At 35.7% G+C, this 21,115-nt stretch overlaps 1 protein-coding gene across 16 annotated transcripts in view; it reads right to left on the bottom strand.

Annotated features, from left to right (window-relative positions):
* The window catches only part of DMXL1 (Dmx like 1), an 88,521-nt gene that overhangs the window by 29,160 nt on the left and 38,246 nt on the right, over window positions 1-21,115 (bottom strand). For 14 of the 16 annotated variants that reach the window (XM_049796268.1, XM_049796270.1, XM_049796271.1 and 11 more), the window contains 14 exons: window positions 20,782-20,875; window positions 18,558-18,674; window positions 17,047-17,271; window positions 14,701-16,398; window positions 14,015-14,125; window positions 12,488-12,657; window positions 11,195-11,292; window positions 10,338-10,503; window positions 9,302-9,551; window positions 6,596-7,674; window positions 6,142-6,333; window positions 4,816-4,892; window positions 4,502-4,629; window positions 2,479-2,727 (listed from right to left, as the gene is read on the bottom strand). In XM_049796268.1, the coding sequence (XP_049652225.1) occupies window positions 2,479-2,727; window positions 4,502-4,629; window positions 4,816-4,892; window positions 6,142-6,333; window positions 6,596-7,674; window positions 9,302-9,551; window positions 10,338-10,503; window positions 11,195-11,292; window positions 12,488-12,657; window positions 14,015-14,125; window positions 14,701-16,398; window positions 17,047-17,271; window positions 18,558-18,674; window positions 20,782-20,875 (4,654 nt within the window). Of the gene's footprint in view, window positions 1-1,743; window positions 2,099-2,478; window positions 2,728-4,501; window positions 4,630-4,815; window positions 4,893-6,141; window positions 6,334-6,595; window positions 7,675-9,301; window positions 9,552-10,337; window positions 10,504-11,194; window positions 11,293-12,487; window positions 12,658-14,014; window positions 14,126-14,700; window positions 16,399-17,046; window positions 17,272-18,557; window positions 18,675-20,781; window positions 20,876-21,115 lie in introns of those variants that run through there. The other 2 variants (XM_049796283.1, XM_049796282.1) reach the window with 2 other exon arrangements.

The raw sequence follows: 21,115 nt of genomic DNA, 5'->3' as shown, positions 1-21,115 counted from the left end.
GAGATGCTTCTCCAAAATTCTTTTCCCCAAATTTGCTCTAGATATACATGCATTAAAAACAAATGATAGACCTAGAGAATCCTAGAATTACATAGGTTGGAAGGGATCTGGTCCAATCCCTTTTTCAGAACAGGGCTGACCTAGGTGATGGCCTAGTTTGTTCAAGTTTTGAATAACTCCAAAGATGGAGACTCTGCAACCCCTCTAGACCCCTTTTCCAGGGTTTGATTATCCCTACATATTAGCATTTAAAAAGGTCCCTTCTGCCCCTAAATTTTCAGTTTCAGCTTCTCGATTCTTCCAGCCACAGTTTTATTAATTCTGTGATCAGACAGCCAGCATTCATTTTAAGAAAAACATAGAGAGAGGCATTTAGTATACATCTTAGAATACATTTCTAAGCAAAACCAATTATCTTATCACTTTAAAACAGTAGTAGGGTAGCCACGTAGCTGAGTTAATGCCTAGGCTGTGGTGATACTGCTTAATTTAGGGTTAAACATGATGCATTGTCCTTTAAGAAGGACCATTACTCAATAGTTTTCCTATGCAGTCCTGGTTACTTTGTATCCTAACTTATTAACAACTATGCCCTTAGAGGAGAACTAAAAAGGTGATAAAAAGTAAACATCCTGCTCCAGAAGGCCTGAAAGCTAGATGATTGCCAAAGCAGCGTGAACCAGGAAAACATGGGAAGATCAGGAACACCGACTCAACTCAAGACTGAAAAGACTTGCCCTCCCACACCTGCAAGGAGCATGCTTGCTAATTTACATAGCAAGCAAGGCTAATTTAAATATAACTAACCAATAGTACATGAGATGGTGACTACTAACCAATGAACATAAATTTAGGCGGGTTTTTACTAACCATGTAACAGAATAAATACATTGTAGTTCCTTGGTGTGATGTGCTAGCTTTGTGGAATTATCACCTAGCAAACAACTTTGCGCAAACATAAAATAAATAAAATATCTCGGCTCTGTGTGTAAGATGGGCTTATTGCACACTGGGTATTGAACCCCACTTGCGGGACAACAGTAGCAGCAGCAGCATTAAGACACCTCAGTGTACCGTTACCACCACCTAGGAAACATAGAATTGCCAACAAAAGTCAGTTCTGCCTTCCAACTATTCTGATATGGCAAGTTTACCTTAACAAAATGATCATGAGGAATATTTATTCAATACCACAGAGAAAATGTCTGACAAAGTCTGTATTTAAACAAACTACATTTTCAGTTTTCCTTAAATGCAAGTTAAGACATGTAACACACATCTAACATCAAGAATTACAATATAATAATAAAAATTATATAATTAGTTAAATATTTTATATATATATATTCAGATGTGATGTACAAAGTCACCATAGTCTAAGTAAATTTATCTTTACAAAATCTTCCTTTAAAAAAATTAGAAAATCTGTATGATTTTTGTTCTTGGTTTTATAGAAGTCCAAGTAAATTACAAAGCACAAGTCTGTACCAAAAAACAAAAGCTTTACAGAATTCATTCTGGACCTCAGGATAATGTATAATCACCTGAATTTAAAACTTGAAAGTTGTTTACTTTCCTAAAGGGTTCTCAGACTATCAAAACTGAATATCAACAAGACACTTTTTCTTTGTAATGTCTAGAATGAACTCTTAGAAATCCACATGCATAATAATGCTTATATTCAAAAAGCAAAACAAGCAGCTCTCCAACAGAGATATGAAACACTTCTGATTCTTTCAAACCATGGTCAAAGTCATATTATATTTAGTATTGATTTCAAATGAAGTGTAGTAAGAATACAAGAGCACTGCCAATTTTCTTTTTTAGAAAGGCCCAATTCAACTGCTGCTTTAATTACAAAACTTTGCTTTAAATTTTGATGTCATGGCTTGCAAGCAGAAGTTTTTCTGTCTTTCTACATATGCAAAAAAATCACACATAGCAAACTGCATGTAGAGTCCTATTACTAAATCTAGTATCTTGCCTGAAGATTTGGAAGGACTATGAGTACTGAAGGCAGTAAGGGATTTCGAAAACCCCACGCATTCCATGGAGAACACTACTACCTGATGTGGGCTAGGCATTGGGAAGTGCCTACCTGCCAAAGAGAGAAAACATACTGTATTTGTAAAATGGGAATATATTCCTGTTAAGAGATAACTAGAAAGCTTTAAAATTAACATTAAAAACTAGGCTGTAATAGTACTAAAAATGTTCTCTTTAAGATGAACTTAACCCCCTCACATTACAGCAATTGCGCTACTTGGAAACTTTATTTCAATAACATTCATTTCTCTCTTCTACACAATATCTATGGCAATAACTTTAGATCCTTGTTTTTTTCTTTGCAGATCTAAAAACATATTGAATTTGTACTGAATGTGAGCTGTTTAAAGTAATCACTCTGAAGCTTTCAGGAGTCACATCACTTTTGTAAAAAAAACAGAAGACAAATACAAATAAAACAATAGAACTAACCAGTTTTTGTCTTTAATTGCGGTTGTCCTCTGTTGGGCATATGAGCTCCTCCTCCAAAGACAGCAGACCACATTTTGTTGTTAAGTGGATGAGCCATAATTCTATACAGTTCATTGCTAGAATGTGTTGCTAGGCCATGGATGAACAGACTCAGATAGACTGCAGTTAGAATTTCACAAAGTAAAACTGTGAGACCTGGCTGGGCTTCTTCACCAGCAGAATTCAAGAGATGTATTAGAGCTGTTATACCTGTTTATAAGAAAGAAAAAAAAGAAAAAGCACATGTGTGTGTGAACATACTCTGGATTATCATGGGTATTTTGACGGGTAACCTACATTACTTGGTACCTTCTAGTGTAGAAAAATTCTAAATTTTAGAGGAAATGGACAACTCCAGGAGAAAGTGGCATGCTATTTATTTTTAACAGTTTATAATATTATAGACTTTCAGCTTCATGTTTTGGACAAAAAGTTACAAAGAAACACATAGAAACTTTTCGAGAATAAGAGGGGGGCGGGGAAATCACAAAAAAGCACTCAAATTTGGGGATATATCTTAAATAAAAGAGTGGCAGCTTTAATTCAACTCCCTGGCAGTGAAACCCTACAATACAACATTTAGTTACATTACTAACATTAATCTTTCTTCAACCCATGTCTCAAGCTCTCTCTTTTCTGGCTCCTCAATTCTTTCAGCAAAGGGTTAGCTGTTTATTCTCTACTTTTAATCCAGTGCCTCACAGTATATTCAATACATAGCATCCAAATCTTGCACATAAAATAAAAAAACTAATGTGCTCATTGACTTTCTTGTGGTGCTTGTTTCACCAGTTTACACTGTAAGTTGAAATGCTATGTTCTCACTTTACAGTGCTAAAACCAACCGAAAATCACAGGCATCAACTTGAACTATGCATTGTCTGACAAGTGTTCTTTCGCTGAAGTATTAAATGTCTTGTAGTGTTTTTATGCACCCACAAAAAGTTGTGGAATTTCAGATGTGGCTCCAGCTGTGTCACTTTGCGCACATAAGCGAAAATACAAATAGCAGTGGCCAAAGAATTCTGCTTTGGGTCATACACTCCCATTTGCACATAAAGCATGTAAAGCTATTAAAAAAAGAGAAATCAGTTCAAGGTGATGTTACCTATAAGCACAACTGCTAATAATCCCTTGTCTCATTCATCAGAAATTTAAATCTCTAACTAATGAAATAAGGAGAAAACAGATGACAATCCAATTTCGCTCTAAAATCTGTAAGTTCAGTGAAAAAATGTTTTGCAGAAAAGAAAAAACAGTACAGAACCAAACACAAAGACTGCTTAAGGTTCTCCAAATGATTTAATGTGACATTTTTTTATTGAAAAAGAAATCCCATAATATGAAAGCATATTTCTTGGTTACACTTACATTAGAGTTAGTCCTGTAAACTGAAGCTCATAGACATATACTACATAGCTTACACTCCCTCTAATGTGACCAGTGTAGCTTCATTAAGCACAGATCCTAGCACAGAATTACCTGAAGTCCTATGTGGCTTTTAGAGCTACAGAAAACCATAATTCGTTATAAACTTCTTATTGTCAGTAGTGTGAAGTTAGTTCAAAAGTTGCACAATCAGAAATTTTGAGATGGAGCACAAACTAAGATAGCCTTTCAAGTCCTTTTCAAGAGTAAGGAAGTAGAATAACGGTGAGACTGATCTGTTGCCTGCAGGGGGAGCAAGTAGAGCACAGGACCACACTTCACCCTATTTTCTGTTTACTTGCCCTTTACTAGAGCCCCCCCTAACATTTTTTAGCAAGAGAAAGCAATATAAATCAACTTAAGTTAGTGAGTAACCAGAATTACTAGCTTACAGCCTTCGAAAAATGCAAATAAAATTTTATTGTAAGAACTTATTTTTACCACACAGATGTTACAAATACTACTAGAAAGTCCAGAGTGTAGCTCCATGCTCTTACAGTGGATCCAGACAATTAAGTTTTCCTTAAGAGGAAAAGAACAAATCAACTCTAGATACCTGGCCACTGAGCAGGTGATGTATTGGGAGTCACTGTTTCTTCTAAGCTTGTTGTTCTTAGAGAATGGCGCTGGGTTAATAGCACTGTCTGATACACTGTTCCAGTGAACTGATTTGCTTGAAATGAGCTGTGAAACAGAAAAGTGGGATGTTGTATTTATAAAAAAAAAGTTATGTTTAAAACTATTCAAGGGATAGACCTTTCCAGATGTAGGCAGGTGTGAGCACTGCCTTCCATGCACTATCTATTAGACCATCACTACAGTGAGACACTGCTGACCATTCTCTAAAAAGTACTTTTCATAGACCTTTACCTGTAGCTGTGGCCATCACAAAGACATTGGTAGATGCAAGCAGAGAGTGACGCTGCCAAGGTATGCATTACATATATCTGTAAGACAAAGTTTTATAGAACATATTACACTCAAGAGTAACAGTGGTTAGTATCGAAGCCTTCATGCATACAGATTTGTAACAGTGGAACAAGCACTGAATATGGAAGGTGTAAGCACTTATGGCAAAAATCACTTAGAAAGCCACCTTCTCTTCAGAATTTCTTTCAGACAAATCAAGTCATTTTGCAATAAAAGGGATTGGGAAGCACTTGCTCACCCCACCAAAACATAACCACAGATCAGCTCTAGCTGCAATGTGTTCAGTTAAGAAAGAGCAACATACTAAACCTCTATACAGCAGTTGTAAGTGATTATATCCTAAGAGTAGCAATATGCTGGCTCAGAATACAAAAGCTTTGCTTCAGAATGAAAGCTATAATGCCGCTTAGTTTTTGATCAATTCTTGTGCAGCTCTCAGACACACACTATCACACTGATCACTATTTTTTCCATAGCTGATACTTTTCTTATGTATCACAAAACACACTTACAGAGCTAGAGAATCTGTTGATCAAAAACATTCCGTTAAAAGAATGAGTTTATTATACTTATTTGTCTGTTCCCTCTGAAACGAACCACAGACTAGGAACTGAGCAATTTCTTGAGCACTCTCTAGAAAACCCTAGTTAAGAGTAAACATGATTTGGGACCTAACGCATACAAAACTTCAGGAAAGATTTAACCTAACACTTTAAGCTTCGTTTCCAATACAGTGTGAAATACAGAAGAAATCTTACAGAAACAACTTAAAAAAAACAGACTATATTTTACTGTATGAACATACATACTGTTTCACAAAAAAGTCTGAGTTTACTGCACTTTGCTAACAATCAGCTTTTATACTTCAAAACTTAATTTTACTTAGGTCTAGGACTAAAACGCAGAGTTTACCGTTAATATAACAGAAGTAATGATCATATTATCATAAAGAAAAATATGACACTGATCGCATATTACAACATGTTTTCCATAACAGATGTCTTCTTGAGCAATACCCAGTCCTGAGAGAGGCCAATCTGCTTCAGCTTGTTGAACCAGATGCTCAGCAGCTCAACAATAATTAATAATGAGTGGGCATTATTTTAGCCCAAGATAAGTACTACAGAAAATACTTGCTCCACAGTTTTTTTACTTGTCACTGGTAGGCACACCAGAGAGTCTTCATGCTGTCAGAAAAAGATTCATGACCTCAGCCAACTGGATAATGACAACAACAAACCCAAACAACTATAAAAAAATACACACCTTGCTGTTTGGAGCATCTGGATGAGGTGGCGAATCCAGGTTTATTATGGTATGTAATATATCATGAGTCAAGTTACCAAGATGTAGCAACGGATTAGCCACCACTGTTTTGGCACTAGCTGTGCAAGCAAATAGAAGAGGTATGGAGCTTTGCTCTGGTAGAGGGCTGGGTGGTATCTGTATTGACTGCTCCTAAAATCAAGCAAGAAACACACAAAGTGATAGTACAGCTTCCTAAAGAGAACACATGAACTTTTGAAGGAGAGGGGAATTGTGAACAACAAAAAACTCATAAAGTACAGAAAACATAACATGTTAAAAATATTGTTACATTATTATAAAACAGGTGCATGCTATAGTAGGAAAACTTCAACAATACTAGGAAACACATTTAAAAAAATAATCTACAACAAACCTGAAGCAGAGAAGACACAAACTAAGCTCCCCCACATACCTGCTGAGATTCCTGCAATAGCAGAATTAATTCCATTCTGACAGATGCCAAACCTCCACCATGAGAGCCATGAAGTATACAGTAACTAAGGAACATTCTTAGGAGAGACTGGTATTTCAGAAGCCATTGACGTCTTCTCTGAAAGTCTTCTTTCTGTAGCATATTTTTTTGCTCATCAGCTAAGTCTTCAGTATTTTCATGTAATGTAGCTTCCTCTGGCATAACACAAATTCCTGACTCTATCTCTTCTACTTCAACACTATAATCACAGGTCTTTTGAAGAGCTATCACTTCTCTTTCAAGCCACTGATAAAGCTGATACCTCAACTTCCCACCATCTACTTCATAACCAGTAGACAGCGTACGAAGCTCTACAGTAAGAATTTTCAGGCATGCTCTAAACTTCAGCTGTGCTGAAATTACATCTTCTGATTGACTTAGAATATCTTTGTCATCAACTACACTAAAAGAATCTGTGTAGCTAGAACTTGTTTCATATAATTTTTCAGTTTTCTTCAAAGGTTTTAGCTCTTTCATTACCAGGGAAGACTCTTCACTGTCATCACTGTCTGACTGCAGTTTCAAGTGTTCATCTTGGAACACCACACTTGGCTGGCTCCAGTCAAAGGAAAGAGTTGAACTTGAATGTTTTCCTGATGAGCAATCTGAAGATGAACCTAGACCATTCAATACTGGCTGTGACCAATCAACACTGGAAGATGGTTCTTTTGTTTCCAAATCTTTAACTGGAGAAGATGGTGAGAAATCTTTACTAGTATCCATTAAACTAGGGAATCTACAGAATGACTTTGACCTCTTGACAACTTTTGGCATCTTTGATAACACTTCTAAGGCCAACATAGGACAACCAGCTTTTAGATGAGCATATGCAGTGGTGAAAAACAGCCGTCTTTCGCCTAGGTTGATTTTGTCAGCTAATCCATTTTCTACTGTTAGGCAAATGTGTGTGGAAGATGTATCAGAAGAGCCAAAATGACGTCTCAACAAGAGAGGATGTGTTCTTAAGTAGTTATAGAAGTTAAATACTGCAGGGTTACAACTTGATAAGCCATCTCCATCTGAAAAGATATTGCATCATGAGGAAAATCTACCATTCTGTATGAAATAATCCATCTGAAAAGTTCTAAGTTCATCAAAAGGCCATTAGGTCTTAATATTCATTCTATTGTTTACCTCATTGCACCCCACTTTTCACCTTCCTTTGCACCTTTATCATTTGAATATCTTTGGAGGGAGGACATTACCAAACCTAATCACTACTAGAAAAAGAAGCTTCAGTGGGAGAGCAGGTAAGACCTTTAATTTAAAACAGCTGCCATTTCTTTTCCTTGCAGTCAGGCCAGTTCTACTGCAGTCAGAAAAGACCACTTTCCTGTTCAGTTTAGACTTCTTAAGTCTCCAACACTAAATGACAATAAGATGTAACATCTTACTAAAGATTTTCACTTAAAGAAAAAAGTATTTTTAAAAATTTTGGATTACTATTTTTTATTTTGTCTACCTCTTAACAAAAATGCAACTTATAATAAAATTAGGAATTCCATAACATTTATACATATTGGTATCAGTATTACATACAAATAAATGAAACACATAGCAGTGCAACACCTACACATTTTATTTTCATGTCCAAAACCACGACACAAAAACCCATGAAAATGTATGAGCATCAGCACAGGACAATTCACACAGCTTTCCAAGAGTCCAGGTTAGCTGAGATGGCCCTTACTGTTTCCTCCATCAGGAGTTATGGCACAACTAACTAAAGATAATAGGAAAAGGTACATGAAAAAGCACCTTTTAAGGAAGAAAATAAAGCAAAACACCACAAAAACCACTGAATTGATAAAAGAAGAATTAGTAAAATTTAAAATTGATTTTACACCAGAGGACATGACCAAGATGCAAACAACTGAACACTATATCCTTCATTTGCTCAAAATTATCCTGAGGCATGTAACTTCTACTGAAATCAGTTTTCAAAATGAATTACGCAACTCTGGGGATTCGAGTCTTCATTTATCCTCATCAAGTTTCTCTCAGCAGCCGGGACTCAAACCAGCTGGCATTCTAACTACTAGGAACTTGAAACATTTACCTTCCTTGAGAACATTAGCTTAGGAAATAATACAACTGATTCTTATATCCTATAAAGCCAGCAAGCAAACAGGGAAAAGAATCACTTTAGGAGACTTACATGCTATTTCAGGCATCATGTGGGCCTCCTTGTATCACATTAAATATCAAAATCTTTTCTATGGCAGTTTATCATTCTGGTCAACCATTCTTCCCAAGGACTAAAAGCTACAAAACACCATGTCTTCCAGACTCGCTTATGTAACTGTGCAATCAGAAATTTCTTCCTAGGTTGTGATGGAGTCAAATTCAGTAATGAAGTTAATTTGTCTCCATCTTTAAGCTGCTGCTGGAAAAACAGCTGTATCACTGCCAGGTTGTTCTCATTAACCTGATATTCACATACTTAAAGGTTAAATTAAGTATCCATTCATGGGATACAGGATAACACCACCACAGGCACCACATTTACTATAAAAAACACACTCCTTGCTACAGCAAGCTATTTACTAGCAATGGTGAGCAACAGTACCTACACTTTAAGAAACTACTACTTAAATGAACAAGTAGTTAAAACCAACCTAACAGGCAGAATACTCATATTCTTACCTCCATCTTCAACAGAATGTTTAATCAAAGTGTCAAGAGCCTTGCTATAATCTTCCAAAATCCAGTAAGCCATACTTCGCAGAAAAGGGTCACAGTGCATGTTTCCTGAACTCTCTTTTGCAGGAAACACACTTCCCAAAATTCTCTTCTGTAGTACAGATTTGTAAGTACTAGAAACTTCAAACTCTGACTCATAAAGTCTTGATATTACAAGAGCCAATTGAATGTCATTCAGTTTTTCAAGGCAGACCTAATTGAAAAGAAATACATTCACAAGACCAAACATTATAATTTCTCCTCTGGTTAAAATTATCACAAGTCAGGAATTGACACAAATCTGTTCAGACTTAGATAAGTAGGTCTATCAATTCCACAAAAAATTAGCAGGAGCTACACAGAATAGCAACTATTATATGCAAGATCTGATCTGCAATTTCTTCAGTTTAAGTCTGACATGACAATACATCTTTGAAATCAATTGGCTTCAATAAATCATTGTCAGTGTGCACATGACACCTCTTGAAGCTGGATGTTTTGGTTACGAAGCTTTACAGAACAAATCCTTCATTATCAAAGAGCTGAATTTCCTCCTTTTCAATTCAAACAGACCCAGAAAGTAATTTATTTTTTTTTTTGTGAAGGGATTGTAGGAGCCAACCCTCATCACTGCCAGAAAGCCTTTGTTTTCAGAAACAGAACTTCTAATGAAACACTATGTTGTCTTCATACCCAACAGGGCAGACAATCTGAAAGCAAGTTAATGGTTGGCAGGCCTCAGTATTATTAGGGAGGAAAGAACCATGGGACTTTTTAGTGTCACTCATACGAGAGATAAAAGAGGAACAAGAAGTAAAGATCAAGGATTTGTATTTGTCATTAACTTGGGGGGGTGGGGGAAGGCAGCAGGGAGGGAAAGCACAAACAAACCAGAATCTTCAGGGGTCATACAAATGCAAAATGCAACTCACATTCAATATATTTATAAGTTTGGGATAATGCAAGTCTTAAACATAAAAAAAAGGCGTTATTTTATTACCTCCACTGCATCTTTCAAGTGTCCTGCCAACAAGAAAAATGCTGCAGAATGTTCAAAACGCTGTTTGCCAAGCAAAGAAAAAGCATTCTTTAATGCTGCTTTACGCCATCTGTCCTCAGTAAAGTTGTTCCCAAAAAACTGTGTCATTTTAGTATCTTTTTGGGACCTGCAGATTGAACATAATTGATAAAAATATTATAGTTTACTAGATGCCTTCTTCATTTCCTTGGATGCCAGTAGCATTTTACACAGATCTTTTCATTAGGGAATGCAAAGGCTTTTGTCACACTGGGAGCATAGTAGGCTTCATATTTAAAAACAACAAAAACTTTAGTAAGTAGAAAAAACTACTGTGTTTTCAGTTAACCTGATACAAATGCAGAAAAGCTCATTTTTCCCAGGTGAGCTCTTAAGAGCAAGTGACAATACAAACTACTTTTAAAAAAGTTTGCAATGTTATATTATGAAACACCAGTTTGAAACACAGACTTAATTCAGTCCTCTGAACTTAAGCTAAAATTTATGACAATAAACACTCTTCTAAAAGACAGCCATGTCATTCCACACACTATACTGTTAGTCCTCAAAAGTAAATCAGATTTAAGCAGTGATTGAAATTACAGTAGATTTGAGAGTAAAACCTAAAGCATCTACATTCAGAAACAGCAACTAAATTACCTCAGTAAACGCAAGCTGCTTAAAAACTACCTATTCAATGTAGTGACTAATTTATAAATATATCTCAGCTTTCAACGGTAATATTTGCGGTGCTTTTGGATTACCATCACATTCAACTTTTTTCCCCAAATTATACCAGATAGTATAAAATTTCACATCAGAGCTCGCATGTTTCCTACCTGTATAATCCCCAGATCACAGCCTTCTTTTTCATTGCAAGGTAAAAAATGGCCGCGTCAAGCGGATCATTGTTTCGCTGAAAGGCTGCTTTAGCTACCTGTGAAGACAGTTCAACAGCAAAAAAACCAACCAAAATTTAAATGAATCTTAAATGGGATTCTTGTTGCTTCTGGTATCCTATGCCCCATAGTGCTTGGAAGTTCTTTTAATATAGGTTCCCTCCTCCCACTATGAGTCTGACATAAGAAAGCATGAAGATACCACAGCTTCCACCCTTTGTTTTTGTTTGATGCCATTTAGCTAATGCTTTTCCAGTTCTAGAAGCTTTTTAGCAGATCAAATGGAAATGCCTACATCTGAAATCAGTTCCTGAAATCATAACAAAATTAATTTATTAGTTGCCCTGGTAATCAAAGGACAGATGGAGTCTTGAAGAACAGGCTGGGACCAGTCACAACAGGACAAAAGTTGTTTACAGGAGATTACTTTTGGAGGTTGGAAAGGAAAAAGGGGTAAGTCAGCAAGAATAGTCCAAGACCCATATAAGGTAACCTTAAATGCAGGCCCAGAATACTTGGAATTTTTATATGCAAGGCAGGTAAGTTTCCTAAAAAGTAATGATTAATTGCTTAAGATTGAAAAGTAAAAATAGAGACATGCATTTTACCACTTTGTGCTTTGTAGTCAAAGTATCTTGTGCATGTCATTTTCTAGCTCAACACACTTGGCTTTTCCAAGAGCTTAAAATAAGTGATAATTTGGTTAGGCTTATTGCCACATCTGTGATGATTAAAATACCTATTTCAAAAAAAACCTCAAAACCACCCAAGCCAAAATAAAACAATAGAAGGTTTTATTATCATGGATATGTATCAATTTGCAAGACAGATGTACAATATCTTAGTTGACCCCATTTCTGATAGGTTTCTAAGGAGAACCTTTTTCCATAACTTGTTTCCTAATTTTGCTATAAAAAACACTATATGCTCAATCTATATCTTGAGCATCCACAATAAGCACTGTGCACTGCCACCTTCAAAATGGAGTATTTAAAATACTAAAATGTATTTCACACGAATTTGAAACCTGAAGTACTAAAAAAATCCCCAAACAGTTAAAAATACAAAAGTTCATACTCATACAGCAAACTGTATGTACAAAAAAATACAGCATGAAACATTCAGAAACACTGAACTTATCTAAGAATTTAAAGCTACATAAATAGAAAGCAAACACCAGAGGACAGCTGTTAGAAAAAGTTTCTTAATTTTGTTTCAGAATGCTATATTTACCTTTTCTATGCATTTCCGCAGGCTATGGATATTTCGAACCCACCATCCTATACCCATAGCTCTGAGTTCTGACCATGATGGATCTCCTTTCTGCACTGCAGGGAGCATGCTCAGTAGTTCTTCTTCTGCTACTGAATGAAAAGCCCAGGCAAAATGACTAGTAGATAAGCCTGCATGATAAGCCATTAGAAAAGAAAAAAAAAAAAAGAGAAAGAAAAAGAGATTCACTAATAAAATAATCCTGATTCTCAAGTCAAGGGGGTGGGAAAAGCAGAAGGGAAGAAGGTTGAATTGTTTATTTTGGATTTCTAAGCACATTACTGGTGAGGCAACAGAAATTTAAGAACATTTGAAAGCACTACGTACCAAGTATTAAAGAAAGCTCATACAGATTAAAACATTTTTTCATCTGCAAACTCTTTATGTAAGTTTGCAAAGAATGGAGTTACTGACTGAAGCTCAAAATATTCTTATAGCGTATGGCATTAGGATTAGCCATGATACAAAGTGCAACACACCAATTAAACTTTACAAAGTTTTGAAAGGTAGGTTCACTATTTTGACTTGCATTAGAAAATGCGAAGTTTCGGATAGTCACAGTAGAAAACAGGTCTGTGGATAAAGATACAAAAGAAAACTGGAAAGAAAATTCACATGAGGAAGATAGAAATTACTAAACAGCAGCATAGCTGGCTATGGATAATTGCAATTCTAGTTAGCGCCAGGAGATGCTTCTTTGCACAGAGGCACATTCAACTGCATCTCTGCAGATGCGTTGCAGGCATTTCTTACTCTCACCAATTTCTGAGCTCAGCAGAAGCAGAAGTATCTTAACTACATGTATTCCATCAGAGTGCTAACTCAATGGTACTCTGTTGTGCCAGTCCTGGCAAATTCCAATCTCTGATGCATCTGAGGGGTGACAAGCCATGAGATTGGAAATGCCATCAACCATCATGATGACTAATGAAAGGGTAAAGCAGCAATCACAGCCAGTCCTTTAGATTTGATTAGGCCTAACCAAATCTATCTCATTCTGTCATCTGCAGTATCAGACTGGAACTACTTAAAACTATTCCAAAGAAAACTATTTGAAATAGTTCATTGTATAATCACAGTAAGCATATTAAAAAACATTTCAAGTCTGAGTAGACTGTAAGAGATTTTTTTTCCAAATATGTACTAAAAAACCTAAATATGTACTCTATTTTCTACTGAATTATTTCTGCAGAAGGTTATTGGAACAACATGGTACTAGAAGTACAGAAAAAACAGTTCTCTTGGGGAAATAGAAAAAAATAAAAGTAATAAATTGTAAGAAAAAAATAATTTCTGTTTCAAGGCCTCTACGTAAAATAAACCTGACATTTTCTGCTATGGCACACATTCATATCGAACTTTTTTTTAAAAAAAAACAAATAAGCAACAAAACTCATTGATTCTGCAGAGGTATGTCAACAGCACAGCAATCATATGTACAGCTACATCACTAAGATTCACCTCATCTAAAAAAACCATATCAGTTACCTTGGTGAAGCAGTTGAGCTCGATGTACAGGAGGAAGGGAAGTTGTTAGAAACGTGTGAAGCCGAACAGCTAATAAAAATTTTAAACCGCACTCATCAAGAGTTTCTCCACCTGGAATTAAATAGGTTTTTAAGCACTTTAGAGAAACTACTATAAGTAGCTATTGGGTGTCTTAACAGAAGAAATATTTTACAATTCTGTGACTACTAATGCTTTAAACTCATAAATATAACACCTTAATTCATAATTCTTCCCTTCAAGGAAGGGAAAGAGGAAAATTTCTAATACAAAAAGTTTTGAAATTATTTGTTCTTAATGCAAGAAAAAGTGTTATATTAAAAAAATCCATAAACTTATTTCTCCATTTCTCTACATAGTGCAATAAACATTGGCACGTAAGAAAGTTGTCTCTTCAAAAGTGAATTAGAAACAATTATGGTATGTGGACTGATGGACTAACACTAGCATTAACAGTTAACAATACAAAATTTGATTTTATGGAAGTCTGAAGTCTTGAAACTTTAGTTAAACAGTAAACACTGTGATGGCACAGTAAATACAGGCTATACTATGAAATAAAACTATGACATGCTTTCATAAGCCACAAAAATGTTCCAAAATAGGAACTACTCCCCAAGAAGTTTGTGAAGCACAGTAGTACATTTAACCTGGAAGAGGCAACTTACCCTGATTTCTGTCTCTGCTTTCTCCAATGTCAGTACTGGTAGTAGCAATTGTATCTGCCAAGGCCATCAATGACATTTGCTCCATCCTAGTCAGACCTGGCAAGCTTGAATGAAGCAAGTGACGAGAAAGAACTTGAGCATGCTCTGGTCCAAAGTAAGTTGGGCTATATTGAGAAAGATCAATGACTTTGGGTTTCGAACTGTCTTCATCTGCATCAAATGTAACAAGTTCATCTGCACTTATAACAGTATTTCGAAAGAGATCTTCATAATTGTCATTGGTCTTATCTTTTTTATTGTGACTGTTTTGATTATTAGACTTCTCTGAACAGGAATAAGATGAATCATCATCTGCAGCAAGCAGAGCATACAAAGGCAATGGTGGAACAGAGTCTATTTCAATATAGTCTGTAGTCTCAGTTTTGCTGAATGTTTTGGGATCTCTTGCAGTACTTCCACTAGCACTGATGGTCAGAGATCTGAGCCTCTTGTCATGATTATGTTCAGATTCATTTATAGCAACAACTTCTCCAGCAATGCACTTCACCAGATGGGACAGAATGGCTTTTGCTCTACGTACTTTACCAAGATCCATGAGTTCCAACAGTTGATATGGATGGTACTGAGGTAAAGTGGGAGATAATGTATGAGCTGCTTCAAAAAGACCAGAATCTTCCATTTCCATAGATAGATCACTGGCAGATCTTTTCCCACTAAGTTTCTGTGCAAGGCTGGTCATAGATCTGGTCAAGGTTCGCTTTGGTGGATGCAGACCTGAGGCAGCTGACTGGCTTTGTTTCATTAAGCTAGTTATGCATGGTGTACTTCCACTGCAGGAATCTGTACTAACTAGTTCCTGCTTGGAAGGAGACTGCCACTGAGAATAAACGTGCATTTCACAATCCATTCCAACTACAAGAATACCATCACGCACCCAAGACAAGGAGACTGGAAAAGGAGGTGACCCCTCTACAGATGAAACCAAGTCAACACAACGCAGCAGAACAAACCTAGAAAGGGTTGTAACCTTCGTACTGCCACTATGGGAGATTGCTACAATCTCCTTACCATTTTGTTCTTGCGTCTTCCCAGACAGCTGACCAAACATATACAGTTTTGATCCAATTCCCACTGTTAGAATATGTGAACCATCTTCCCTAGACATCCAGTCTAAGTGTACCAAGCGCTTAGTGCTGGGCATAATATTCCCACCATGAGACAGAGAAACATCTTGTCTGTTATATGCCACTAAATTACTATCAATACTAACACCAGAGTCGAATATGGTGCCTATCTCATCTAAATGAAGAGTCTGTTCTAGAATCCAGGAAGAACCCCCTGTAGACTCACATTCAAAAATACCAACATGCATTATAAAATCTTGAGGAAGATGACTATTTTTAGATGTTACCTGCTTGTATGCTATTGCTAATCTGTTTGTGTGTGCACAGCTAACTTCAGTTGGCCTTCCTGGAACATTAATAGCACTACTACTAAGAAGTCCATCCTCAATCAGTAATGGCCATTCTTCCCATACATATGTAACATCACTACATGCATTATATTCTGGCATGGAAGAAGCTGATGATTCAGTGGTAACTCTGCATCTCCAGAATCGAACTTTTCCATCAGAGCATGAAGTAGCCAGCAGATATGGTGCACGACAGACAGGATATATGGAAGAAGAACTCAGATGTCCTAAAATTAAATGAAATATACTTTTACTGGAGGAAATACTAAAAAGCAAGCAAAAAAATTAAAGACGTTTTTATTCAATTATTTTTTTATTCTGAAACAAAAAAAATATTAGCACTTCCTCACAAAGAGTTGTTTGCAGGGCTTCGCAGAGGAGACAACATGACAAAAATACAATGAAACCATTTTACCCTTTGCTTCTATTTCATGCTCTAGAGGGGAGTCAAATTATATTATTTAAATCTGGATATTAATAACCATCATCTCTCCCATCAAACAGACATTTCCCATTCAGAAATCTAAAAATCTATAAAATATTATTGGAAAGACTACTGATGGGAGTCTTAAAATTTAAGTACAAATCCTACAAAAATTTTCATGACAAAAAAACAACTTTGTGTTTCAATAATTGCTTTTATTGCAAGAATTTTGAATTCAATAAATATTATACCTTAAAAGTTTTATTTCAGTATTAGTTACAGGATCAAGATAAAAAGTCAGGGGATCAAGTTTTAGCAAACCTTTTGGATCCACCTACAGGCTTTTAAGTTTAACAACAAATACCAAACTTACCATTACTTTGTTTCTATTTAAGACCAAAATCAGAAAGGCAAGGGTTCCTTGTTTTATTCTTTAAAAAAAATTACAAACCTGCTGATGGCTTTACACTTATTATCTCTACTCCTTCTGGCAAATTCAACTCTTGACTATACACCATTTTGGAAGACAGAGTAAGCCAGCTGGTGCTCTGAAGGTTTGCTCTACAGGCCTGATACTTTTGAGTGAAAGGTGATTGGATCTTCTCCGGATCTGGTGAAGAATACAATTCTTCTGTTTGTGTTGCCACTTCAGGTGTATTTGGATCTATCTTTTCGTCTAAAAAAATTTGCATTGTTAATTTTAAAAAGTCAATGATTTCTTTTAACCTAAGAAGTAATTTTACTCACATTAAAAGTTCCAAAGAGACATGTAAAACTTAAAATTTTACTTTCATTTTAATGAAATGCATTCCCATATTCAGATTTAAAGAGAAATGCTGGCAAAACTCAGATTAAATACTTCTGAAATTCTAGAACTTCTCAGAAGTTATAGCTTTAAACTCTTCAGAATGAAAACAATCAAACTGTAACCAGAAACTTCAAAAGTGCAGATGACAGGTATGTCTGTCGTTATCCATGGAAATTAACACTTCATGAAGCACAAAATACCTGGAGCTAGAGAAAACTAAATGAAGACCTGCCTGTCTTACCTTACAAATTGGGAAAATGTATTTTTAAGCAAATATTAACAAAACTTTTCTGAAAATGTAGGATCTCAGAGATTATGTGATACAGATGCTTCATTACTTTTTTTTTTTAATAAAACTCAACAGTTGAAGTATGAATTTGATGGATTTGGAACATGAAAATTGCCAATAGGTTGGTTAAAAAGCCTTATCAGTAATAACCTCACCACATAAGTAGAACAGAAAATTTGGATCTATAGTCTTCTCACCAACTTATAAACTAATTGAAATAATGCTTCAAATAAATGAAGAAATTCTGCCCTTGAAAGCAGCAGTAAGACAAATACCAATTTGATTTAAATGACAAAAACATGTATTATAACATATTAACCTCTGTTATGTGGTGAATGCCAGATTTTTTTTCTCAATATCTTCAAATGTTAATGGAAAATTACTGAAGTATATCTTAGCTTACTTAAAGTTTTATAGGTTTTGTCGTAGTTTGGTAGTCTGAAAGAGAACCAGATTTCAGAACTTCAAAATTGTTCAGAATTATAATTGTATCTCTGACGTTTAGGTGCTTCAGACTACAGTCCAATTTAGAACTTAAACAAACTCAAAAATCACAGAACAAAAACTTCTGAGAAGCAAAACATCTGAACTGTTAGGCTGTAATAAAACCAGATAAATATATTTGCCCTTAGAATGCATAAAAAATACCAAACTTTGGGCTCACACTGAACTCAAAATCTTCAGCATTCTGAAGATTAAGTAATCAAGAAAGAATGGGTTGTGATTAAAGCTTGTAATCAAAGAATTGCAGATTCTTTTCAAAAAGCTAAAATACATTTTAGAATACACTGAATAGCAGGCAGATATATTCATGAGATGGTGGCTTTTTTTTTTTTAAACAGAGAACTGCAAGATAGAAACTTACCTACTGAGACAGGGATTGACTTCAAATGTAAGTGCCACATATGTAGTAGTGAATGGTTGTGAGTATACTCTATTACTATTAAGTAGAATTTTTCAGAGAATCCAGTCTGCTGGTTTCCTGATGAAATTCAGAACAGGAAGATTGCAGGCGTTATTCATCTGAAAGCAGAACTAAATTTTGCTGGCTAGCAAACAATCATATTAAGCTATTGCAAACTATGAGAAATGCAGTGGTCTGACTACATCCAACCCTGTTACATTAGTTTTCTCAGTATTTTATCACAGGCAATTACCACTACAATTATAGGTACACATATGAAGAATTGCCAATGTTTCCTTTTAAAAAGGACAACATATTTGCCTGAATTTGCTGTTAAAGTTAAATCCCAGAATGTACTCCGAGCTCTACATCTTGGACTTTTACATGCTTGTTTCTTACAGTTTCTTAGCTATTTGTTACTGGCAACTGTAACAGTTAAGACAGTGAGCTAGGCAGAGGTTTGGCCTTTAACATATAAAAAGTATACAAGTTAAATCTAGAGAAGAAATGCCATGTCAACAGTTGGGAAAGTCACAGCCTGGTCTAATGGATAGGCTCACCAATCACAACCGAGCCAGACTGACCATATAGTCTGGAATGCACAAGAGGTACAATGCTTCTTACTAACAAATTATTTGCTATAGTTTCACCCCAAGAAAAGACGACATGAATTTAGTATCAGTTGAAGCCCATTTCTGGAGGGTGCACCCTGCCATTCTCCCTCCTTAGACCAAAGATGCATTAGGACCAAGAAGTAATAGTTAGTTTAGTGACCATCTTTCCTCCACAATTCCTCCAACCCTTCTTTAGGTGTGCATCTATGTAAAACATGATCAAGGATAAGCTGCATTTGCCCTGTGGGTTTGACATTGGGTTGCTTATGGTACTGGGGAAAAAAAACCCAAACAAATCTGCTTGTGTTTTTCAAAACCAACATGAGCTAAATACTTATCTGCTTTATTAAAGGGGAAAGAGTGGGTTTTTTTAAAAACTAAGGAGCTTAAAGTACTAGAAAATGCTTCCAAATTACAATGTATGCAAATGATATGCTTCTAATTTACAGTTTTTCAAAGGGTCCATTTAGCCCTATTTCTTACACAGCAGCAATCCATATAAGACCTTCAGGACAGATACAGATGTATACAGTTGCCCTCTTCAAAGATCAAATAGCTTCCATATTTCTTCCTTTCTGTTTATCATACTCGACATGCAAATGTACAACAAACTTATGCTGTAGAGTAGCACTTCTTCTTGTTCTCTATTTTGTTCCTAATTTTCAATATCACATTTACATTTTTTGACCTCTACTGAGATTTGGGTAGACATTTTCATAGATTATCTTCATTACTTCAAATCTCTTTTTTGACTAGAAACAGCTAATTCAGAATTGATCACTATGACTATACAATTCAGGTAATACTTTCCTAGATATCTCCCTTCTAACAAAAATAAATTTTGTTTACCAAGTTATTACACAACATTTTGACACTGTTCACAAGTTTGCTTCCTTTTGTTCAGCATTCCCTTTACTACTGCAGATGACTTGATATCACAAAGTTTACTCTGACCCTTTTTTTCCATGTTATTTCACTGGAACGGAACAAAAGAAAATTGAGATGCCTATGTAACACAACCACTGACCCACTCACTAAGGAAAACCGATTATTTATTCCAGAGCAATTCAGATCTGCTCTGATCTACAAATCCACACACTACTCACAGTATTATATTTTATTGTTGTGTTTGGGGGTATTTGTTTAGCTTGTCATTTATTATACCACGCAAGGCCTGAGAAGCAGTATTTAGCTGATGTAAAGGATGAACATCCATCTTGAAAGCATGCAGTAAGCTTTGTCTATGTCATACCCTACAGCTACAGCTCCACATGTAAAACCCCTTCCCCCTCATGCAAGATAGATATCTGCAATAGAATGCTTAATACATCACACGATGGGCATCTCATGATTTAAGCTACTTTATCTCAAATTTGTTTGCACACTACTCTTAAAGGAAGTGCAATAACCATGAGTTTCATTAGACTAGATTTTGTTCTTTGGTATATAAAGATCTCAAAATAAGTTATTTGACCTTAAAATGCTAAAAGTGGTATAACAAGTTCTTTTTCTCTGTGGAATGAAAAATATAATACTTTGTCTTCAATACTGTGTGAAAAAGAATTCTTTACCAGAGTCTGATAAATTGTTCTTCTTTTCCTTCTCCTGTTTATTTAAAATGAAGTCTTCTTGAAAGACATGGAATAACTGTGTTTTCCTGCCATGCTAAGAAAGTAAAAACATACACAAGAAGTGAACATCATGGAGTGTAGTGTTTAAGACTGCTCTCTAACATGGGAGTTTTAACTTGGTAAGTTATACGCATTAATGAAATGTTTCTCAAGGAAATGCACCTTCATTACTCACATTCTTTTCATTTACAGATACTAGGAAACCAAAAGCAAGTATATGTCAGAATCAATCTTTAAATACCTCACCTTTACCTGATGGAGAGCTACAAGTATA

This window comes from Accipiter gentilis, chromosome Z (genome assembly GCF_929443795.1).
Source record: "Accipiter gentilis chromosome Z, bAccGen1.1, whole genome shotgun sequence".
Taxonomy (NCBI): domain Eukaryota; kingdom Metazoa; phylum Chordata; class Aves; order Accipitriformes; family Accipitridae; genus Astur; species Astur gentilis.
This window is presented reverse-complemented; position numbering and strand designations above follow the sequence as displayed.